The sequence below is a fragment of the Notamacropus eugenii genome, chromosome 1, assembly GCF_028372415.1.
Source record: "Notamacropus eugenii isolate mMacEug1 chromosome 1, mMacEug1.pri_v2, whole genome shotgun sequence".
Classification (NCBI taxonomy): domain Eukaryota; kingdom Metazoa; phylum Chordata; class Mammalia; order Diprotodontia; family Macropodidae; genus Notamacropus; species Notamacropus eugenii.
In genome coordinates, this window is record NC_092872.1 from 401,442,481 (window position 1) to 401,467,908 (window position 25,428).

General features: G+C 41.1%; 1 protein-coding gene across 1 annotated transcript in view; it reads left to right on the forward strand.

Annotated features, from left to right (window-relative positions):
* The window catches only part of DOCK2 (dedicator of cytokinesis 2), a 480,195-nt gene that overhangs the window by 433,149 nt on the left and 21,618 nt on the right, over nucleotides 1-25,428 (forward strand). Inside the window, exons 35-42 of the mRNA XM_072630938.1 lie at nucleotides 5,592-5,748; nucleotides 7,198-7,238; nucleotides 13,008-13,098; nucleotides 14,027-14,146; nucleotides 17,940-18,029; nucleotides 19,323-19,427; nucleotides 20,251-20,392; nucleotides 24,198-24,279. Of these exons, the coding sequence (XP_072487039.1) occupies nucleotides 5,592-5,748; nucleotides 7,198-7,238; nucleotides 13,008-13,098; nucleotides 14,027-14,146; nucleotides 17,940-18,029; nucleotides 19,323-19,427; nucleotides 20,251-20,392; nucleotides 24,198-24,279 (828 nt within the window). The remainder of the gene's footprint in view (nucleotides 1-5,591; nucleotides 5,749-7,197; nucleotides 7,239-13,007; nucleotides 13,099-14,026; nucleotides 14,147-17,939; nucleotides 18,030-19,322; nucleotides 19,428-20,250; nucleotides 20,393-24,197; nucleotides 24,280-25,428) is intronic.

A 25,428-nucleotide genomic window follows, 5' to 3' on the forward strand; every position in this document is an offset into this window, starting at 1 on the left:
AGGCTAAGCTAGGTAAGAGGGAGAGGGTAGAGTAACATGGAAGATCATTATAAGTCTAAGAGAATAGGAATATTGGCTGAGGTCTGTGATTTCATTGGTACAGAGAACTCTCAGGTGAATCTGTCAACTAGTCAGTTACCTGCTATGTACCAGGCATTGTGCTAAGTACTGAGGATATAAAGAAAGGCCAAAAAAAAGTCCCTGCTCTGAAGGTGCTCCTAGTCTAATGCTTGACTCATTTTGTCAGTGCAGGTCAGCACCTCCGCAACTCAGTGTCTGAGAGCATGATGTCAAACTCAAGTAGAAACAGTCCACTCACCTCTTCATAAGGATCTCTACAAACCACAGATTGACTTAGAAGATAATATATTAATATTATCTATCTTTTATATGTTTTATTTATTTTGTAAAGTATTTTCCAATTACATTTTTACCTAGTTCTGCATTTGGGAGTTTTGTGGGCTACATTGGCTCCACTGGCTACATGTTTGATACCTCTGTCTTTAGAGGGCTGCCTAGGAGATCACTAAGTGGCTAAATAATCTTGTCAGGGTCACACAACCCATATTTCAGATGGAGACTTTAAACCTAGGTCTATTCAGTATACCATACTATTTCTCAATTAATAGTCCAAACTACACGTAGTTGAAGGCCAGTTAGAATTATATAAGCAGGGCATACACATATCCTGGAGGTGAAAGTGGCTTATGAATATCTTATAATGTTCTTCTTGGGGTGGGAATCAGTTAAAAAACTTAGATCTGGAAAGTGGAAGCAGTGTCATAGTTACACCTGTTCAAAGAGTGTGTGTACATGAAAATGAAGGACAAATTCTGACAAGGATCACCTATTCCCTTTTTTGTCCTTATTGAAACTGCTGGCAAAAAGACATTATTCTTCCTATCTTCCATCAGGAGGAAATGTGCCTGAAATGGCAAGACAGCAATATGATAGGATTGGGAAGAGATATTAGAAATAGAAATAGGGTAGGCTACAGGGGAATAAGAAGCTTCACCCAAGGGCTCAGTCACAGAATCTTCAGAGGGGGAAGAGACCTGAAAGATTTGGTCTATCTTATACCTGTCACTTAATTGCCTTCCTTCAACAACAAAGTTGATCACTATTCCTCTTAGTTACTGAATGAGGGGTAAGGGAGCAGGGCATAGACATGAGTCCTAAGATGATGATAACACCCTGCCAGTGCTTGGAAGTAGATCAACCTAGTCTCAATTAGTGAAGGCAAGAGAATGAGGGCACCACTGGTGGTGATCAAGAGGCAAAGTCCCAAGTTTACCCAGGTTCTACGAGACAAGAGAGTAACGGCACCAGCTGGGGAAGTAAGAATAAGATTCGGAACTAGTATGAGTCAGAAGCTAGACAAGCCCCAATGCCTATAGGAACGGGAAAAGCAGCATAGTATTTGTGTCTAATCGTAGTCATCTCTAGGGTGGGGGTGGGGGAGGAAAAAAAAGAAATTTACGTGATAATTTTGTTGTATATTTGAAAGTATACTATGCAAGTTTTGCACAGTAGATACGCACTTTCATGTACAATTATGTTTTTATTGTACTATGTTACAAAAATTCATGTTTTATTCCATAAATTATTTTTTAAGTCAGTTATAAAACACACACACACACACACACACACACACACACAGGATCAGGTTTCAGGTCAGAGAAACTGGAGTCCACAGTCAGCTCCACTACTTATGATCTATGTGACCTTGGGAAGCTCTTAGCCCCTCTGGGTTCCAGTTTCCTCCTCTGTAAAATGAGAGGGTCAGACCGGGAAAATTCCAAGCTCTATCTAAAACACATATGACTCATAAGTCATTAGGGATGATCCGAGGAGTCCCGTAAGTTGTATTAGATAACCAGAAGAAAAACAGTATTGTTAAAACTGCAACTGGGAGCAATAACATAGTTTATAATGGTGAATGACTTGTTCCCTTGTTCTATTGTTGTCTTTGAGCAATGTAGGTGCCATATTTAATGGGACAGTCAGCCTGCCCTATGAGCCCTTGGATTCTGCTCGGGGGTCATTGACCTATTTACAAGCAACTTTTGGGTCAGAGAATCAAAGCACATTATCTGGGTAAATGGGAGACCATCCAGGACCTTGGATCATTATCACCACCACTCACATACCCATTCCACTGCAGTTTTATTATGTGATTCTTCCCCAGTAGAGTCAGGAAACTCAGTCTATGACAGGAGATAACTGTTTATGCATTGGATATCATTCAGTCCAGTCTAATTCAACTGAAAACCAATGACATCCATTAGCACTGTGCTCATCTTTCTAGAGGGTGCTTGATGATGATTGCTCTATGAATGGAAACCAACAAGATGTTAGATAATTAATTCCCTCTACCTCCTATGAGACAAAATAGGAAACAAAAGATACAGTATCAATTCAAACCCACTCTTCTATTCCATACTTAGGGGCTTGAGGAAAAACATTTAGTTTCCCTAAAGTACTCTACTCATCAGGGTCTATCACTGGGCCAATGAGATTAGTTTTCTCCTTTCAATCTTTTCGAAGAGATGTTCCCCAAGGACCCACTTCCAGCCATCTTTAGATTGTAGGTTGTTGAGACTCTACTCCAGAGCACTCCTTCCCAACCCCTCCACCAACCCCTGTTGCCAGGCACTGAGGGCTGCACCTCAGAGTTTCTTCTTTCCTCCCAGGGAGGCAGTGGAGGATCACAAATCAAAGCCTATGAGATACTTGGCACGAATAAAAACCTCATTATCTTTGTCACTGGGGTAGAAAGGGGAAGGTGAGTTAGGAGTGTGAATCATTTGGAAGGAAGCACACACAAAATGTGGAGTGAGACCAAGCTTTGTTTAAATCACAGGTTGATTTGCATCGTGCTATTGTGAGACTAAGAACAGGTGCTTTCCCTGTAGGGAAGATGGATTTGTCTGATCATAACAACAGACTGGAAGGCCATCTCTCGGTAGGCCAGCTTGCTGCATTGGGGACAATGAATATCCAAGATCTCTGTCTCTCAAATGCTTCCAGGTGTCTCTAGGAGCCAAACTGGTCCCAGAGATAGCAGCAGCTAGAACCTTCTGAGTATGGCTGATGGGATTTCTGTCTCCTAAATACATGTGTAGTGTTGCCCTATGGAAAAGAACTAAACATGAGTATGAGATGGGAGCTGGGGGGAGTAATATATTGAACAGAGCTCTGTAAGTGGAAAAGAGGGGACCTAGGTTCTAGACTTAATTTCTTATTACATATTATTCTTTTTTATACTGACTGCTTTATACTTCGTAAAGGAACATCTGTTTATAAACATAAAGTTTTAAATGACATATTGCATTTTCCCCCAAATTTGTTAATTTATTTCTTTTCAGTTTTCAACAATCACTTCCATAAGTTAAGAATAAATAAATAATACTTGTAGCCACAAGTACTGAATAACTGTGCAGCTGATTCCAAGTCACAGGACCTCACTATGTCTCAGTTATATGATTTAGTGAAGAGAATATTAAATTGGAAGTCAACACACATACCTGGGTTCTTCTCCTAAATCTACCATCAGCTCCGTGACCTTGGACAAATCCCTTCCCCTTCCCAAGCCTCCTTTTTCTAGTCTAAACAATAAGAGAGTTGGACTAGGTAACCTCTGTGGCCTTTTCCAGTCATAATATTCTATGATTCTAGAATCATGTCTACAAAATGGGAGTGAGGGTACACACACACTTATAGGCACTATTTAAGGTATACCTTATAGGTATTGTGGGGGTCTTTTCTGAAAACAGATGTGAAAGTGTTTGAGGAAGCTAAAAGTGCAGGGTAAATTTAATGTGTAATTGTTAGGAGGCAAGGAAGGAGGATGTACTCCACCCCGACCATACAACTAGTTGAACCTCACAGAGGTGGGCAGTTGTGCTCAGTTTCAGGGTAACATATTTGGAGAGGCACTGACAGCCTGGATCAGACTCAGAGATGGGCAGCCAGGATGGCAAGCCAGTAGGACTCTGCAAAGGGCAAGGGATGGTTAGCCTAGAGAACTAGAAGGGACAGGATAGGTGCCTTGAGGATTTGAATGGCTGCCATGAAGAGAGGGATTAGAATAGAACTGAACGTAATGGGGGTGAAGATGCAGAGAAGCAGGTTTTGGTTCAATAGAAGAAAAAAAACTTTTTAATGATCAGAACTATCAAAAAGTAGAATGGGAGATAATAAATGAAGAAATGATAATAATAATGACTAGCTTATAAGATGAGATGAAATGATGACATGTTTTAGAAGTTTTATCTCATTTGATGCTCATAGAAACCCTGGGAAGTAAGTGCTAGGTATTGAGGTCACTCACTATAGATGATGATGATGATGGTGATGATGATGGTGATGATGATGGTGATGATGATGATGATGATGATGATGGTGATGATATCTAACATTTATATATTACTTTTTAAGCTTTGAAAAGTATTTTTTAAATACTTCCATTTTTCCTTACAATAGTCTTGTGGGAGGCACCATTGCTGTACCCATTTTACAGACAAGGAAGCTGAAGCACACTAAATGACTAATCCAGAGTCATAAAGCTAGTAAATGTCTGAGGCCAGATTTAGATTCAGGTCTTCCGACTACAAGTCCAGCACTATGCTGTGTAGGAACTTAGATGACTAGTTGCTGATGTTTCTGTAGAACAGACAGCTGTCCAGGTAGGGGTTGGCCTACATAAGCCCTCAGGTTCTTCCCAATTCTGAGAATCCCTGATTCTGAGACTCCCTGGGGAAGAATGAAGTGCCCTCTCAGCTGTTCCACTGCCTCTGGTTGAGGCTGGCCTCATGAGACAGAGGCTTCTCCACATCACTCCTTGCCAGAGCTGGGGTAGCAGTTCTGCAGCAAAGTTTCTTAATTTTCAATAGAAGAAAAAAACAAATATTAGTTGGACTTTTAGATCAGGGAAGCAGCAGAGTGTTTGATCCTCCTCAGAAGATGTTAGATGGAAGTTGGCACAGTCTTACTCTATTACAGGGCTTAATGAAGGGAATTAGTTGCATCCTTATGTCTATGAGAGCACCTAGTAGGGCTTCTAGTAGGATAGCATCATTGGTATATTGGATCTCTGCTAAATTTATCATGTTCCTCATTGTGAGTGACTTACTGTCAGGAAGCACTTCCTAATGGCTAGCTTAAATTTCTTATGTCACAGATGCATCTTGCTTCCTAATTTATATCAGGCAGTCAACTGATACGCATTTATTAAGCACCTTCTCTGTTCCAGGTACCTCACTAGGTGCAGAGGATACAAACACAAATGAAACCATCTTTGCAGTCAATCAGCTTATACTCTATTAGAGGAAACGTTATGAATATGAAACACGTCTGTGCACAAAATATATGTTTTGTATTTACTGTGAAAAGACTTTCATTCCTCAATTTGCTAATCTCCCTTGTGGGGACTGTAAATCCATCAGATCAATTTTCATGGCCTAGCTCCGTCTCTCCTTGCCCTGTCTCAGCTCCTCTCTTCCTTTCCTCCTAGCCCCCACAGACCTCCCTCAAAGGCATTTGCTTTCACCTGACCCCAGGATCATTCACCTTTCCCTCTCTGCTTGCAGATTGGTAGAGTGTGCTGAGCATCACCCAAGCATTACCAAGTCTGTGGAGAACTTTGTAATTCTTGTCAAAGGCCTCCTAGAGAAGCTGCTGGATTACCGAGGTGTGATGACTGATGAGAGCAAGGACAACCGCATGAGCTGCACAGTGAACTTATTGGTATGCCAGTCCACCCAGGCTTATCCCACAGAGAACCCAGCGAGGGCTTCAGATGCTACGGAACTTTACTGTAGAGAATCCAGCTAAGGCTTCAGATTTCAAGGGACCTTTCTGAGGAGAGCCTAGCTGTAGCTTCAGGTGCTGGGGAACCTTCCTGTGAAGAACTTGGCTAAGGCTTCAGGGGCTGGGATCTTTACTGTAGAGAGCTGAAGCTTCAGGTACTGGAGGAACTTACAGTGGAGAACCCAGTGAGGTCATCAGGTGCTGGGAACCTTCCTGTGGAGAACCCAGTGAGGGCTTTGAGTCTTGGGGACCTCACTGTGAAATTTGTATGGGTTTTCCTCAAGTATGGATAGAATGATTGGCTCCCTTGGAAAATAACAGTTTCTATTATCCAGGGATGAAGCAGTTATAAACATTCTCAGGTTTTTGTACTCACTTAGGCCTCTCTCAGTCTAAATTTGTACTGAGAGGCTAAAGATCTCCATCTGAGTCCCAGCTCTACTACGAAAGAGCTGCACGACCTTGGGGGAAGTACTGATTCTATCTGGGCTGGTTTCCTCATGTATAGAATAAGAGACTTTAGACTAAATGGCCCTGAAGTTCCTTTCAGCCTTAATATCCTATGACTGAGTCAGAAACCAAACAAACAGTGACAAATTCTGTAGTGGAAAAAGCACTGGGGGAGGAGTCAGAGGGTGTGTTACAAATTACCTCTCTTGGGCAGGTCATCGTACCCTAATCCCTGAGCCTTACTCAATTTCCTCATCTGTAAGATGAGGGAGTTGAAATTTTGATCTTAAATTTCCTTCCAACTCTGACATTTTATGATCAGATGAAGGTCAGTTAAATTGGGCCCAAATTTTTGCTTATGTTTTCATAGACAGCAGCATGGTGCAATGGAAAACATGCTGAATTTGGAATCAAAAGACCTGAGTGCAAGTCCTGGCTTGTGTGGCCATGGACAAGTCATTTAACTTCTGTAGGCATTTTTAAAATGGAAAGAGTTACAGCTATAAGCCGTGATCCTATGAGTAAGGGGCTGTTAATGAAATTTTTCTGGTTTGTTAAATATAAGCATTTTGGTTATGAAGTCTCATAGTTCTTAGTTGCTCTGGGTGGTCATTTTCTCTACACTAAGAGCAGAATCCTACATAATGGATGTGATTCCTTGAACTGTCTCAGTAGAGACACATCTTTAGGCAAGCCTCAGAGATAACTTGCTCTCGTCACCCAAATCCCAAGATTGAACTTCCTCCTTTTCTTGCCTGGAGAGTTCCTTGTGTGAGAGGAGTGGGGAGTCAGGGTAAGGTAAGTCAGAGGGAGTACAAGCTGTGTGGAGAGTTCAGGAGGGTAAGGCTCTCTTTTACCAGGCCATGTATGGGGAGCCTTGGCACTGATGCAGGCAACTTTTAAAACCTCAATAACTTTTGTTTTTCTTCCAAATAGAATTTCTACAAAGATAACAACCGAGAGGAAATGTATATAAGGTAAGACCATTAGCCTCAAGGCTCATCAGTGCTGGGTCTTGGTTTCATTGGTGGGTGTCATGTTTAGATTACTTTACCTTTCTGACTTGGTGGATCATTTCTAGCCATCCCAGAATCCCTGGATACTGGGATCATCCTATGGGCCTCAGCAAGCCTGCTTGTACATTGACTATGTTTCTTCCCACTTCCAAACCTCTATACACACGCGCGCACACACACACACACACACACACACACACGATATCCTTAAAAGAAGCATTTATTCCTTGTTCACATATTTAAAAAAAAAAAGACCTAGTTAGAGAAAAACTACCTCTTTAATGACAGGAGAAACCCTTCACAGGTGACAGAATAGGGTAGAAAAGAGGAGATGCTAAACATGGAACACACTATGGGTTTTAAAATTATAAGCTAAATCCTTTTCTGCTGTGTCAACCCTTTGGACTTTCATTTAAAGGAAATACCTGGTGAGCTAAACATTTAGTTGATTGGCCTCACACTGGGGAGAAGGATTGGACATGAGGAAGCAGGGTACTGAATTTACTCTGCATAAATTATACAAGACATAAACAGTATCCAGAGGTAGGGAACCTGCACCTCAAGGTCATATCTGGCCTTCTAGGTCACTGGGTGCAGCCTTTTGACTGAGTCCAAATTTTATAGAACAAATCCTTTTATTAAGGGATTTAATCAAAGGGCCACAGTTGAGGACCTAGAGGGCCATATGTGGCCCTTGAGGCTGAAAGTTCCTCACCTTTGAATAGGCCATAATCCAAGGAGGCCTTGCAGGAAAGGGATCTCTAGGGAACATTTCTGGGGCCAGTGGACTTAAGGCAGGAAACTCCTTTGCAACTCATGCTCTTGGGGCTCAGAATTGGGGCAGTGAAGCCCCAGAAAATAATCCTGACTGGACTTGTCCAAAAGAACTGGGTTCCATTTCTAACTCAGCTCTAACATTTACTCATCTTGAATCTCTGGGCAAAGTTCTTTATGTCTTGGAGACAGCTAAGGTACCACAGTGGATAGAGTGTTGCACCTGGAGTCAGAAAGACTCATCTTTCTGAGGTCAAATCTGACCTCAGACACATTAGCTATGGACCCTGGCAAGCCACTTAACCTGACTTTCCTCAGTTTCCTCATTTGTAAAAATGAGCTGAAGAAGGAAATGGCAAGTCACTCCAGTATTTTTGCCAAGAAAATCCCAAATAGGTGTCACAAAGAATAGGACATGACTGAAAATGGCTAAACAACAAACTTCCTATCTTGGAGTCTCATTTGCTTTATCTGTGAAATGAACAGAGCTATAGCTGAGTGTGATTACCTAGGACAATATTACAGTCTATCCCGGAATATAAATGCCATGAGAGTCATCTCTTGTTGGAGGCATACGGTGACTCTTGGACACTGGCATAAGACTGCTGTTGGCGATGTCACTCCATGGCGTTGGGCAGAAAGCAGGGCAGAGTGTGGTAGGAATTTACCAGCCGTCATCCTTTTTATAGCATCCTATTTTTTTTTGTTAGGTGTTCTTTTTTTCTTCTTCTGTGTTTCTTGTACATTGGGTTGGCTTTGCCCTCTTAATTTAGCACCTGTGGGCAAATCTCTAGTTACCCCATCTTGGTGAAAATTAGGATAATAATACTAAGAGGGATAGGAAAGGTATAATTTATAAAGTGCTCTATAAAAGTGACCTCTCACAATTATCATTTAAAAATAGGATTTTTTTTATTGAGATCTGTTGGTGGTACACACACACACACACACACACACACACACACACACACACACACACACACACACAAAGAGAGACAGAGAGACAGACAGAGAGAGAGAGAGAGAGAGAGAGAGAGAGAGAGAGAGAGAGAGAGAGAGAGAGAGAGAGAGAGAGGTGATATTCTATGTCTTTCAGGAATGGTGTGCTTTTTTGTTTAGAATCCTTAACCAAATCCCAGTCCTCTCCAAAGGTTCTTTATGGTCAAGTTCTATAAATGTGTGCATCATATACCCTTGAGCTCAAAACATTACCTTTCCCTAATCCCTCTGGCTTATCCTCCTCCAGACTATAATCACGTACAAAATTGTTCACCAAAGTGACAAGCTGAGTAGTGAGGAGTACAGAAAGAAGAGAAAATGGTAAACTCTAAAGGCCAACCTAACATCTCCCATCTTAGGTTTAAGAACCTGACTTAGAGATGAACACACAGTAAAATAAGTAGAAAAAAGGAAAAAATAATAGAAGCAAATCCTATGTCAACAAGCATTAATTCAGTGCTTACTGTGTGCTAGGAGCTATCCTGGGTTCCAGGGACCCAAAGGCCAAAATGAAATAGTTAGTGCCTCTTCCTAAACTTGTCGAGCGATAAACTGGGATATCTGGTCTCCTGAGAAGTTCCCCAAGATGAGTCCTGAAGGTGCCATGAGCCTGCTGTACCCACATTCCCTAAATTTTCTTCCACCATCAAGCCCCAAAGTTCACTTGCCTCACCCTTCTGCCTTTTCCCTCAGGACTACTTAAGTCAATAGCTCACAAATGATTGTGTTCAAATGCTCCCTATGAGTATCCCCCAAATTGTCAGTTCTTAGAAGAGTCTTTCTTTTTCAACTAGCAATAACCTTTCACTGTCGTTATCTATCCTCCCAACCTTTGGTTTTCCCTTTCCGCATCACCTAGGAGAGGCTACAGGTTTCCATTCTTTTCCTGCCCTGCTATCTATGAAATCAGCAAATAATCCCCTTCCCACTTTTTAAAAAAGGATTTACTATTAACTTCATGACATAATGGAGGGAATAGGAATGCTGGATTCAGAACCAGGAGTTATGGGCTCATATCCTGGCTCTGGCTGTGTGAGCATAGGTCTTTCTTAATCTTCTCATCTGTAAAATGAAAGAATATTATTTCCAGTAACTGATTTATGGAATTATTGTGAGAAAAGCATTTTATAGAACTAAAGTTCTGCAAAGTTCTAAGTCATTTAGTTGGCACAGTGGATAGAACACCAGGCCTGAGGTCAAGAGGACCTGAGTTCAAATCTGGCCTCAGATACCTACTAGCTGTGTGACCCTGGGCAAATCATTTAACTCCATTCATCTCAGTTTCCTCATCTGTAAAATGAGCTGGAGAAGGAAATGGCAAACCACTTCAGTGTCTTTGCCAAGAAAACCCCAAATGGATTCCCAGTCAGGCATGACTCATGGAAAAGAAAGAAGGGAAGGAAGGAAGGAAGGAAGGAAGGAAGGAAGGAAGGAAGGAAGGAAGGAAGGAAGGAAGGAAGGAAAGAAGGAAAGAAGGAAGGAGAAAGAACAAAAATGCTACAGAAATGTAGTTTCAGTGTAATGACCCCTGGATTTGGAGTCAGAGGACAGAGGTTTAAATGCCAATTTGGTCCATTGCTATCCACAGAATCTTAGACAAGTTCTCTGAGCTTTTGGGGCATCCTTTTCCTCATTTGTTGTGTGAGGTCATTGAACTTAATGTCTTTCAAGATTCCCTTCAGCTCTAAATAATAATAAATATTATTAATTATAGCTAGCATTTATGAAGCACTTTAAGGTTTCCAAAGTGCTATACATATATTATCTTATTATCTAGCATGGAAGGAACTCTACCATAAAACCACAAGCAACTAAAGATAGCAATGTTACAGAAGTTTTAAAAATTAACCCTGGTATTTATAAGCAAATATAAGGAGATCTAGACCTACTATTTTTATAGTTCTCCCATCTCATGAATGAACTCCTTGAAGATTTTTGTCCACAGAATCCACTCTCTTTGAGGTGTCTATTATTATCATTATTTTAAATATCTTAGGGCCTTGTCTTCTACAAAATCCTCACTCTACTGCAGAATGAAGTTGTACCTTGAATCACCCCACTCCACAAAACTGTTGTAAAGCAGGAAGGAAATGTGGGAACCCCATGGACTAATGGTAGAGCTTTACTTTCCATTAAAGGACTATGAAAAGTTTTACACACACACACACACACACACACACACACACACACACACACACACACGGTGTGTATACACATACATATATATATATACATGTATCTATGTCTATCTATAATATCAGAGATAACTCTAGTCTAGAATTCTTCATATTAAGTATCTGCTTATCTCAGGAAAAAAGGTGATCTAAGGCCATATTCCCATGAGCCTCATTAACTTGGCTGATGCTGCTCTCTCCACTGGAGTGAAGGAGTTGAAGGCATCTCATTAAGCATTTACCCTCTGCCCATATGACTGAATATAGACTTCAACGAAAGCCCCTAAGAACAAAAACAAATGGCCACATAGAATCTGTCCAAATTGTCCATGTAGCTGCTATGGTGATGGTAGCACCAACAGCCAATTTGTGAGAGGGTTTGGTTTTCCATTGTGATTTTGTACTCCAGTTAGGATGATCTTTCAAGATACACTTACACAATGTCGTTGTTTGTTCTTTATTCTCAAAGAGGACCATGACATCAAGAAGATGATGCCATGACTTGCATGTGAATTGAATTTAAGTGAGGAAGCTTTGTGCAAAGTTATCAGCTTCACTTTCTCCTCCAGAGCCATCTAGGTCCAGTGGCCAGATATATCTGGACAACTGGAGATGGCCCCCTGTTTATAAAATAAAAAAAAAAAAACCAACAACTGAAGGAAGTAAAGGGATATTTAGCCTAGAGAACAGATGATATAGGAAGAGAAACTGTATCTGAAAGTTTTTCATGGAGAGGAGAAAGTAAATTTATTCAGATAGATACAGTGGGAAAAATCAACTTTTGAGTCTGAGGACTTGAGTTTAGACCCTAGCTCTACCTTTTACTGCTTGTGTGACCTTGGGCAAGTAACTTAACCTGTCTGGTCAGTTTCCTTCTCTGTAAAGTTAAGGGATTGAACTAAATGGCCTTTGACATGCCTTCTATCTTTAAATCTAGAATCCTATGACTCCAGAAGTAAAAATTAGGACTAGTAGTTTCAAGGAAACAGGTTTATTTTTTAATATATATTTTCCTCAGCATATCAAAGAACTTTCAGACAATTGGCTGTTCAAAAATGTGACAGACTTTCCCATGAGATATTGAGCTCCCTTTTAGTAGAAGTATTCAAATAAGATTATCTGGCCACTTGCCATGGATGCCCTAAAGGGGTGGATTGTATGATCTCTGAAATACCTTCCAAATCCATGGTTCTTTGATTCTATGATCCTTAGCTTTTCTTAATAATCTAGTAAAGCTCTTATCCATTAATTTCTTTAAATTCTTTAGCTCATCTGGCCCTTTAGTCCTCATCTTCACACCATTATCTTTTCCATCTCAGGGTTCAGATCAAAAAGTAACATGGCCAGATGAAGAAATGAATAATGAGTCAAACTAAGGAGTGTGGTTCAAGAACCACCCATTCAAATGTCATTCTTTAATTCCATACTGATGCTCCAATCAATCATTCCATTCTTGAAAGAGGAAGTTTTTGATTTTTGGACCATTCTGTGCAGTTGCCCTTCTTCAACTCTTACATTCAGGTCCCAAATATTCAATCCTTTCAACATGACTGCCTTTGTTTTTATTTAGTAAAAGCTGCTGAGTTTCGGGGGTAGAAGAGGTTTTTAGGCTATTGTAGACTGGGCTTTTGACCTCTGTCTATCAAATACTAAGGTTATATTGGAGGTAATATTGATTAGCATTGAGATAGTGATGGAAATGTTAGGTCTGGGACCCACCCACCCCAGCCAGACATATTCTTGGCAAGTTGTGCCTGCTAACCCAGCTCACTTTTCCCAACAGATACCTATACAAACTTCGTGACCTTCATTTGGACTGTGAGAATTACACGGAAGCTGCCTACACTCTGCTTCTGCATACCTGGCTCCTCAAGGTGAGTGAGAGTTTGCACTAAGCAACTTTTAAGCTCAAGGTTCTTTCTGAGCCTAAGAACAGAAAAGAACAAAGTCCCATCAGATCCACATAGAAGGTTGAAAATATAATCCACCAAATAAGCAGGAAAAGGAAGGGGTTTTTCTCCAAATAAATGGCCTAGCATATATTTTTTCCTTTTCTCCCTGAATTAACTGGGAGGTTTGACATCATGAAATCTAAGTTTAAAGGGTTTTTCATATTTAACAGTAATAATTAAACCACAACAAAAAACTCAAAGTTATGTAACATCTGAGCTGTGTTAATCATTAGCATGCACCTACTGTTCTGTTTTCCTTTTTGAAAATCATATAATAAAGAAATGATTTTTTTTAGGCTTCTTAAGATCATTTGTCCTTAATGAGTTTGGAGTGATCCTTTCCAACCATTAGCTCTGAATTGGCCAATAATGCTGATGAGCACTATTTAGGAAATACCCAGTTATGTTTCACAAAAGATAATTCAAACGGAGTAACTCTCACAAGGAAATTTGCAACCCAGAGTAGTTTCAGAATGCAGAGGATAGGGGCAATCCCAGGGCTTCATCTTTAACCACTGATATCACAGTTGTAATTTTTCAAACAAACTGAGTTGCCTTTGTTCTGATATCCTCACTGTTTAGACAAGGTATGTTGGTTGCTGCCAGAAAGTTTGACCATGGAGAAGTTTAGTCCTGGAGAAGTCTCCTGAGAAGGGAACTAATTGAGTAGGGCACTGGGGAACAGAGATGAAAGAAGAGGGTGGGGTATAGCAGGAGGAGGAAGAGGAGGGGGATAGGAGGGAGAGGAGGATCATCCTCTGCATTTCATCAGAGAGAAGCTGAAATCCTGGGGAATGAGTGTCTTTGGCTCCCTTTCTGAACCAGTTTGATTTTCTATGCTTCCTTGCAGTGGTCAGATGAACAATGTACGTCTCAGGTCATGCAGGCAGGATTACAGCAATCGCAGACACACCGGCAGCTGAAGGAGACTCTCTATGACACAATCATAGGCTACTTTGACAAAGGAAAGGTAACCCATTGGAAGCCTCCACTCAGATTGTCCTCCTTCCCAACCCTTCTTGGGATGACTCCCTGTCAGAGTGAAGGAAGGCTCACTCTATTTAAGGCGAATGAGTTTTTAGGAAAATTGCTGTACCTCAGACCTTTTGAGTGAGGAAACCTGTTAGGCCTGCAGTTCAAAGACCTGGGTTTGAATCCTGATTTGGGACCTTAGCGAACTCACTGAACTTCTCTGACTTTTAGTTTCCTGATCTATAAAATGAGGTTAGTAAGATTTGTCTTACTAAGATACATTATGGTATCTTATTGTATACCTGCACCTGGAACCAGAAAGATCTGGGTTCAGATTTCACCTTTGACCCTTAATAGCTGTATGACTCTTGGCAAGTTGCTTAACTTGTCAATGTTTCCTCCTCTATAAAATGAGCAGAATAATAGCTAGCACTCATATAGTACTTTGGGACAGCTAGGTGATGAAGTGGATAGAGCATGGGGCCTGGAGTCTGGAAGACCTGAGTTCAAATCCAGCCTCAGGCACTTACTAACTATGTGACTCTGGGCAAGTTGCTTACCCCTGTTTCCCTCAGTTTCCTCATCTGTAAAATGAGCTGGAGAAGGAAATGGCAAACCACTCCATCATCTTTGCCAAGCAAATGACCCCCAGATGGGAACATGAAGAGTTTGACATAACTGGAACAACTGAAAAAAGTATAGCACTTTAAGTTTTACAACCCACTTTACACACATTATCTCATTTTATCCTCACAACAATCTGGAAGGTAGCTGTTATTATAACTCTCATTTTACAAGTGAGGAAACTGAGTCAGAGATTAAATGACTTGCCTCATCTACCACACAGAGTTTTTACAAAAATCAAATGACATACTGTATGTAAAATACTTTGTAAACCTTTAGGTGGTGTAGAAAGAAAGGTCAGCTATTCTTACCTACATTGTAGAGTTCTGTAGTGGAAAGTGCTTGGCAAACTTTATAGCAGCACTTGTTTTATTGTTATCCAGGGAGAAAGTTGCTCAGGAACTACACTAGGTTTTCTCAAGTGCTTATCTTATGCCTAGGCAGGCTGGTAAAACAGAATGCCAGATTTCCATTTTAGATAATCCTTCAGGAGGAGCCCATCCAAATACCGTCTAGATTAAGTCTCACCTCCCCCAGGAAGCTTTCCATCTCTCTCTCTCTCAGCTCCTCAAGACTTCCCTCTCTGAGCTCCTGTAACCCTTAATTTAGCACTTAATTATAATCTGCCTAATATTATACACACTTCTTACACTGTTGATCTTCTCTCTTGGACAAGACACTGAGCATTTGGAGGGCAAATAAGACCCCATCTTATTCTTCTCCTATATTTCCATGGTGCTTAGTGCAGGCTTGATCACCTAGAAGGGATCTAAATAAATTCTTCCTTATTGGCTAGATGAGGCATTTTCGCCAAGGAGGTCTCCAAAAGGCCAATGCAGAGACCTTCCCTGGGCTGAGAGTATACAGTCTCTACTGTAACATTTCCTGCTAATCTCATCAAACTCTCTCAAGACTCCTGGAAGGATGGTAGGAAGGAGAATTAATCCTGGAGGACAGATTTCTTTATTGCTTTGTTGTCGTCCGGGATGAAAGCAGGGGACGAGTAACGGTGGTGGAAAAGTCTAGGAGAGAGAAGTGACACTAGTCCCTTATGTTTGCAAACTCCTTTCATTTCATTTTGTTTCTACTCTTGGTTCCATCACTGAATGATAAGAAGAATCATTAGCATTTCTGTGGTCTCTTAAGGTTCAATTTTGCTTTTGTGTCCATAGCAACCCAACAGAGTACCTGGCATGTAAGAGATGCTTCAGTTATGCTTGTGGATTGGTTGATTATATAGGAGCAATCCTGTAAACTGGTTAGCATTGGTATCATTTTCCTTATTTTACAGATGAGGAAACTGAGGCTTAGAGGTTAGTTGACTCCCCCAGGGTCACACAACTAATGGTTAGCATGGGCCAGAACCCAGAACTTTTGACTCTTCATTCCAATGTTCTTTCCATGTGAACTTAGGCAAATTACTTCCCTTCTCAGGCCCCAAACGCCCTCTTGTGTAAAGTGAGATGGGTTGGTCTGGGCGAGACATCCTTTTCTCTGCCTTTCCCTCAGGGCCAGGGATGGAAAGATGGTTTGACTTCTTCTCTTTCTGGATCCATGAGAGTTGACCTTGGTTCATGTTCTGGCTAAAGAGAAAATCAGAGCCTGGCCTCATGCGTGGACTTGTTTCCTTCCCACCCATAAAATATTTTTATGGTGCTCACTAAGCCATCCATAGGTTTATAGCTGGGGCTCCTTTGTGTAGCACATGGTTTTATTTATTTGTACACCCTAGTGCAGAGAGAGCACTTTTGTTTCAAAACGATCTCTACAGTGTACCAGCCTCCCTCTGTCCCATCCCCATGCTACAACCTCCCCATTTCATTTTGTTTCTCTTTTGGAGTTGGATGTGGACCCCACTAGGACTCTTATAAGGGAGGAAGAGTCTAAATGTGGCCTTCCATTGTCCCTGATACTTCTCATCTGCAACTGACATCTTTGGGTTTAAAGCTGGGGAATTTTTAAAGATCAAAACCCCTGTCCCTTGGGTCAATGGTCACAAAAGGAAAGAGCAGAGAAATTATTCTTCCTTAGGCAACAGTTACTTTATTAGATTCCTTAAATAAAAATATTTATTATTAGTTCTTTACATTCATCCACTCCACATATAACTTCTCTAGACACAGGCAAAGTGATATAGTAGAGTGGTAATTGGACTTGAAATCTGGAGAACTCAGATCCCTAATTCCAGGTCTGTCTCTAACTAGCTATATAACCTGCAAACAAAGCATTTAACCTCTTGATTCCTTAGCTTAGTCATGTGTAAAATGGGGATTATAATATTTTATAGTGTTATAATATGAATATTATAATGTAATATATTATAATATTGCAATGTAAATATACTTGAAGGCTTGATGTGGGAATCAAATATTTTAAGAACAAATAAAATTTAAATGTTGTTTAATAATAATAAACTATAATTAATATAACATGTTAATAATAATAATAGTTAACAATAGTGAAGTGTTGTTGTTCAGTTGTTTTCAGACATATCTGACTCTTCATGACCCCATTTGGGGTTTTCTTGGTAAAGATAATGGAGTGGTTTGGCATTTCTTTTTTCCAGCTCATTTTACAGATGAGGAAACTGAGGCAAACAGGGTTAAGTGACTTGCCCAAGTCACACAGTAAGTATCTGAGACCAGATTTGAATTCAGGAAGAGGAGGTTTTCCTGACTCCAGCCTTGGCACTCTATCCATTGCACTACCTAGCTGCCACCTAGTATGGGAGGTAGCAAGGCATAATGGATAGAAAACTGGTTTCAGAGACAGAAGACCTGGATTCGAATCTCACTTCGGACATACACTGGTTTTGTGACCCTGGAGAAGCTATTACCTCTAGATGCTTCAGGAAACTAAAGACCATAACTTTGCAGAATGAATGCTGATCTGCAATGATGGGAGGATATTAATGAAATTGCAGGTCCAGTCCAACATAAAATAAATAAGCTATCATGGTGAGAAGTCTCTTCAATTGGCCAGCCTACATTAACCTCCTTTGATTAGAAAGTCTAAATCAGAGGAAATCTGATGAGTGAGAGCTAGCAGCAGCAGAGATGTTAATGAGAGTGCTGAGCATACCAGTAAGGCTGAAGGTCCCAGTCCTGGTCAGGGCTCAGCTAACTCACTGAATCCACTTAACTTTTGATTTTGTGCCTGTGTTATAGATGTGGGAAGAAGCCATAGCCCTGTGCAAGGAGTTGGCGGAGCAATATGAAATGCAAGTGTTTGATTATGAACTTCTGAGCCAGAACCTGGTAAGATTAAAATGCCTGTCTGGAGCTGCTAAAATACCCCAGTGGGAAGACTTGGCCAATGTGCTGGCCTACGAGTCATATTGACCTGGGCCTTGGTCCACTGAAGAGCAAGGGCTTGAATGTCCAGGTCTGGCTTTTTTTTTTTTTAAGGGAAAGAGAAGAAAATATGAAGGAAGAAAATGAATGACACTTGACTATGATTTTCTACCTCCCAGGAGTCATTTTGAAAAGAGCTGTTCTGAATAAACCCATCAGGAGCTGTTCTTCTAATGTGGCATTAAGTACAATACCCACACCATGAAGTTTCCACACACCAAAACAGACATCATGCTGTTTTTCCATGCACCAAAATAGACACCATGCTGTATTTAATCACAAAAGCAACAAAATGAAAAGGAAAATATGTGTTTTTGATTCAAATTGTATTGGGACACTCTCACTCTGGTTCTTCCTATAACTCTATGCTATCCACAATGAGCAAAGGACATCTAGCACATTTCTCCAGCATTTGTATTTCTGTTCCTGTAGTAGAGATGCAAAAGTGTAATATTAAGACACCAGAGTAGGAGTCAGAGGGACTTAGATTTAAACCCTGGATTTACTGCCTCATTTTTCTAGGCCTCAAATGTCTTCTTCTGTATAATGAAGGGGTTGGGTAAGATGATCTGAGTAGCCTTTCTGAATTCTATGATCCTATAATTTTTATTACACGCATGACCTTGGGTAAGTCATTTTCTCTTTGGGCCTCATCTCTAAAATACAGGGTTGGCTTAGGTGATCTTGGTCACTTCCAACTCTAAATCCTGTACATCTAAGAGTCTGTAACTTTCCATTTGTCCAGCATTCCCCTCCTCAACTGTCTCTGCTCAAACTTTTGAAACTAGAGAGTCCCCAGTGTTCCATTCTACTTTATTTAGAGAGTCAACTCTAGCTGTTTCTAGAAAGTATTTAATGTCACAGTTTAAAAAAAAGAGGAAAAGGACTAGTAGTTCCCTTTCCTGTGGTTTATTGTTCCAGAGTAATTTTGGTTTTATAGAGTATGTAATTTAAGCAGAAACACAGGCAGCACACATATAAATGCTCTTGGCATACACATACTTATTAATATGCATATGTATCCACCCCCAGGCATATACACACACTCCTCTGTCCACTCATACTCATTTATGCAGGTGGAAGCATACGTACTTGAAGTCTCATTGGATTCTTTGAAATGGCTTGTCATGTTCAAGTTTACATGTTATTGTCACACATCTTCTATTTATTGGTAACCTGCACTTTTTCTTCCTTCAGATTCAACAAGCAAAATTCTATGAAAATATCATGAAAATCCTCCGGCCTAAACCAGACTACTTTGCAGTTGGATATTATGGTCAGGGTTTCCCTTCCTTCCTGAGAGTGAGTGAACAAGCTTGGATTTTGGGATCCATATTATAGATCAGTGTGGATAACTGAGTCCTGGGTTTTTATTATCTTGGCTTTTGGTATGTTGTCTAGAGTGCAAAGCATTACAATCTAAGACAAATCACAAGCCATCCAAAAAAATCATCATCACCAACTGAACCCATATGGTATTACCAGCTACTATGGAGGCCACAACATGGGAAAAAAGAAAAGCAAGGCCTCTCCCCTCAAGAGGCTTCCAGGCTAATTGGAGATATGACCAATTATGACCAAGCATAGACAGATGGAATAGCTAAGTAATGGTTATGAAACAACATAGAATCTAGCCTGTAGAAATTCAATTGAGAAATTATATATAAATACAGAGAGGATAGGGAATAAAGGAATTTGTCAGGAAAACTTCTTAGAAGGAATGAGTCAAGCCGAATCTTGGGGAGTAGTGGACATAAGATTACAGCAGAGATGTGTCAGATGATTATTCTACATATAGAGAATAAGATGAATAAAAAGATGGAGACTAGAATAAAGATAATGGTTTGTGGGCAGCAGAAGGGATGACTTTGGTGGAGAGCAAAAGATGTAGGTCATGAGGTGGGTCTCATGTGCAATTGATAAGGAGTCCAGTGCCAGGTTAGCTTGGGTATGATAGGGATTAAGTTCCTCAGTGGGAGAATCACATAGTGAAGACACGATTTAAGGAAGTATTTTGGTAAGCAAGGCATAGAAAATCAGAAGACCTATCTCATTTTAGAATTGCCCACAGTTTGTTAAACAAAAAGGAATTAGAGTAATCCTAGACATTATTATGTCTCCACAGAACAAAGTATTCATCTACCGTGGCAAGGAATATGAGCGGAGGGAGGATTTCCAACTCCAGCTGATGAGCCAGTTCCCCAATGCAGAGAAGATGAACACAACGTCTGCCCCAGGAGATGATGTAAAGAACTCTCCTGGCCAATGTATCCTTACGCCGGAGGGTGGATGTGCTGGCAGGTCTAGTCATTCATTCATTCATTCATTCATTCATTCATTCATTCATTCATTCATTCATTCATGTGTTCATTCCTTCACTCAGTTAGCAGGCAAATATGCCCACAATCTGCAAGATACCATGCTAGGTGCTAGAAATACAAACAAAAAAATTCCTAGGCCCTACTTATAAAAAACTTACATTGCATTGACCATATAATTCATTCAACAAACATTTAAGTAGCTATGAAACATGCTTTTTAATTGAATGAAAACACATATTGGATATATTTCTCATCTTGGATGTCAGGAAGACCTGGATTTGAATCCTGCTTCAGATCTGTACTAATTATATGAAGCTGGGGGCATCATTTAACTTCTATCAGTCTCTATATGATGAAGTTAATAATAGTACTTATTCCTTAGGGTTATTAAGAGGATTAAATTAGACAAGATATGGAAATGCTTTGCAAACCTTAAAGTGCCATGTAAATATTAATCAGTATTATTATATATTAAATATCTACTATGTTCAAGGCACTGTGTCTAGAGCTAGGAATACAAAGAGAAAAATGAAACAGTCCTTGTTCTCAGGGACCTTTCATTCTTCTTGGGAGATAAAACAGATTTCTAAGGAAGTAAACACAAAATGAAAACAAAGTAACACAAACTAATTACACAGGATGAAAATGTTAATAACAAGATACTAAGTATCACATAGAAGGCCACACTGTATTAAAAGGAAGCCAGAATAGCTAGGAGGTGCCTGGCAGAACAGTGGGCCTGGAGTCAGGAAGATCTGAGTTCAAATTCGGCCTCAGACGCTTACTAGCTATATAACCCTGGGCAAGTTGTTTCATCTCTATTTGCCTTGGAGGAGCTAGGTGACTCAGTGGATAGAGTGATGGGCTTGGACTCAGGAAGTTTTGTAGAGTAGTCTCAGTCATGGCCTACTCTCTGTGACAACGTTTGGGGTTTTCCTTAAAAAGATTCTGGACTGATTTGCCATTTCCTTCTCTGACTCATTTTATAGATGAGGAAACTGTGGCAAACAGGGGTAAGCAACTTGCCCAGGGTCATGCAGATAGTAAATGTCTGAGACCAGATTTGAAATCACATCCCTCTGATTCCAGGACTGGCGTTTAATCCATTATCCAGGAAGACCTGAATTCAAATTTGGCCTCAGACAGTAGCTGTGTGATCCTGTGCATGCCACTCAACCCTGTTTGCCTCAATTTCCTCATCTATAAAATGAGCTGGAGAAGGAAATCACAAACCACTCTAGTATCTTTGCCAAGAAAACTCCAAAAGGGGTCAAGAAGAGTTGACCATGACTGAGCAACTACAAAGGAGTCAAGAATTCTAAGGGAATGCTGCCTTACACTTCCATACTGTTTTGCAATTTACTGAACATTTTATACTCTACAAAGCCCTTTCTATATGTTACATACCCTTTGGTTTTTACAGACAACTTTTATAGTCGATGGGACAGGTATTATCATCCCCTTTTACAGATGTAGAAACTGAGAGGAAACAGTAAGAATAAAGTCACATAGCTGGTTTGATCTTGCACAATCTTGGCAGAGTCAGGGCTAGAACTTGGATCTTCTGATTACTACCTCGTTCAGTGTTTTATCTACCATATCAAGCCACCCCTTTTATTTAGGTGATAGGTCTGGGTCTGACTATTGCAGTTATCACCCATAAATTATGAAACAAGTAGGAGACCATTTTAGAATAAAGAATTGCCACCAGCCTCCTTATGAGGAAGTTCAGTATAGACAATCTCAAGTTCAAGGGCACCTTGAAGTCCAAGTTCCACATGGTCATCAACCAATGGCGTGAAATGGAGAGAAGATGAAAGAGGGGGTGAAGGGGGATGGTTCAAAGTATCATAAAGGCTCCAGTTGTGGTGATGACAGGTATAACATAAATGTGGAGATAAAATAAACAACCCAGTCAGACAGGGACACAGTAGAAGAGCAGCGTTAACACTGGCAGTCTTCAAACATTTCCCCCATAAGCACAAATTAGGTTACGTCCTTAAAACATGAATGGTAAGTTGCACGGCTGGCCTGCCAAGTCTCCTGAACCTGATTCCAAATATTTTCTCCCTCAGAGTGATAAATATTCATCTCTAACCTTTTCATTATGTCTCCTTGCCCTTCATTCCTACACTACTCTGGAATGTCTGATTCTTTAGAGGGGAAAATGCCACTGGTCTGAAGGGGACAGCTACAAATGAGAATCTGATGTTTTTAACGTAATCCAGAGTAAAGCCCTTACATTTGGAGAGGCCAGGATGGTGTCCTGACCAGCCACTTAACCTTTTAACTATTGCGTTTTCTTATGTGAAGACTTTAAAACAGCTTGTCCAAATGTCGGTCCTTTTTCTTATCTTTTTGCTTTAAATGGGAGGAGGGCAGAGGGGATGGGGGTGAGTGAGGTACTTCAAAGGAAGAGATCTTTTCTGTTGCTAAATCACCCTTCTGCAGCCCTTCTAGTTCAAGCCTCAGGAGCTCTATTTCTTTGCATAGATGTATCAGCTATTCTGAAATTACAACCACTCATTCATTCCTAAGGAGCTGTTCACAGAAGAAGCTATCCTAATTGCCCCTGGTGTAGAGGGAGAGGAAAAGGAATAATCTTATTGGACTGGGACAGGTTGCTCAGAACAAGAACCATGATTTTTAACCCAAAAACAATGGTTAATATGAACTTTCTTCTGTTCTGATCAGAAACAATCCAATGCATAGGGTCCCAGACTGTTATAGCCAGAAGGAAACTTAGAGGTCAACTAGGCCAAATCCCTCATTTTGTACATGAAGGGGCTAACTGCACCAATAAAAGTAGGGCCCAGAGCTCAGTTAATTCCAATAGCTCCCCGTTTCCTCTAGGATCAAACACAAACTCTTTTTCTTAACATTTAAAGCCTTTTGTCACCTGGTTCCCACCTACCTTTCCAAGTTCATCACACAAAACTCTCTACAGGCCAGGCAAACTGACCTTCCTGCCATTCCTTACACGTAACACTCTATCTCCCAGCCTTAACATAAGCTAGACCCCTATGCCTGCAATTCTCTCCCTCCTCACCTGTACCTCTTGGGAATCCTAGATTCTCTCCAAACTCAGCTCACATGGCATCTTCTACACCTTTTCCATTACCTTCAGCTGACAGTGTTCTTCCTTCCCCCCCACCCCCGCCCCATTATGAATGAATTCACCCATATGGGACACCAAGGAAACGGGATTCTGAGGAAGAGGGACAGGGGGCTAAACAAGGAAAGTGTGGGGAAGGATGTAGGAAAGAAATAAAAGGCACTGACTAATTGCCTCTCCTGTTCTCTTGCTTGTCATGTATTTTGCTCGAATAATTAAGTGTCTTTTGCTCAAACAATTACATAATTGATTGAATAAATCAATTAAATAATAAATAAATTAATTAAATTAAATAAATCTCCCTCTAGCCAACTCAGAACTAGGAATATGTTCCTTCTAGGTAATGGGCAGAGTTGAGTCCTCTGGTGTTTAACTAACTGACACCTGACAGACAACCTCAGTGGGGGCCTGAGTCACTACTGTTGGGCTTTCAGAGCTAGGTTGACAGATAGGCAGTGGCTGCCAAGCTCAGCAAATGGGGAGGTGGGAGTGAGGGGGATTTGGTTGCTTCAGAACAACTTTTCTCCAGGTTGACTGGCCTGTGAAAGAACCTCCCTGCTTCACAGCCAGGTGCAGCCTTTGGAAGTTCTCAGCAGTGGCTGTCAAGGTCATAAGCCCTTAACTCAGTGCATTCAGATATTCAGTGCTTCACAGTCCAGCCTGTCTTGGATGAACATCCTAGGTTCAAGAATAAGCCTGTGCCTGACCAAATTATAAAGTAAGTCCCTCTTTCTATCCTCTGCATAGGGAAGCAGGAGCTTAGCTTCCTGTTTCCTGGGTTAGTGATGAGGAAAACACAGCCTTCTGTCTCCAGTCTCTTCACCCCCACCCCCAGCACCCTCAGAAACAGCTCCCCCTGAAGAAACCTTATTTCTTTCTTTTTCCCTTAGAGGGGAGTTCCCCCAGAGTAGCCTCAGCTGCTGCCCCTGAAATGGGTCAATGCTGCGGCCAAGGGAGGACAGCATTTTTGGCATCCAGTGAAGTGTAGGCATCCTCAATAAACACAGATTGAATTAATAGGCTGGAATTCAGAGATATGTCAGGCTGAACTGGAAGGGGTGCCAGACACCCCACTGCAGTGCCATTCTGGCCAGGTGCTCCACATGGAGGAGGGAGGGAAAGGAAGCTGCTTGCTGCTGCTGCTGCTGTTGTGACCTCAGTGTGGGGTGTTGCTGATATAAAGAGAATGGAAAGATAGACTGACTAACAGGACTTCTTGGATGTCAATGTGAAATTCAGATCAGCTTCCCAGGCTTCTGCCTGATGCCCAGACTGTGTTCCTGATCCAAGTTCCGTCCAGCAAAGCAGTCACTGCAGCAGTCCCTGGGCTGTGCTTCAGGGGTCTTTCTAACAAAGTGCTGCAGGAGCTGACTGTAAAAGAGGGCTGCTTTCATTGGGAGCTCCTAGAAACAGGGAGAAGGGGAGGAGAGCTGCCCATCAGTTCTCTCCAGGAGAGCAGGCTGCCCCATTTCAGCACTGTAGCTGCAACATCAGATGATCAGATGTCAGTGTGGACTGCAGGGAAGTTGTAGGACAAGGTGAGCTTGACCCAGCTCATTAATGAGTCTGGAGAGTTCAGCCAACACGTGGCTGTGCTGTCGGCTCCGGAGGAGGTGATACAATCCTTTGGCCCGTGGGAGGGGTGAGGGATTGGGGGAGGGAGAGACTTGACAAAAACACACATAGTTACCCTACTCAAGATTACTGAATTCTCTTCTAAAATCATGGAGAAGAACTATTGCTAGAAGAGGGGCTACAAGACGGGGACTGACTTGGTCCCGAAGTTTTCCTTGTGAGAGGGGACGTTTCCCCTGAATAGTCAAGTTCGGGAAATTAGTTCTTTTATAATGTCCCATTCCCAGAAACC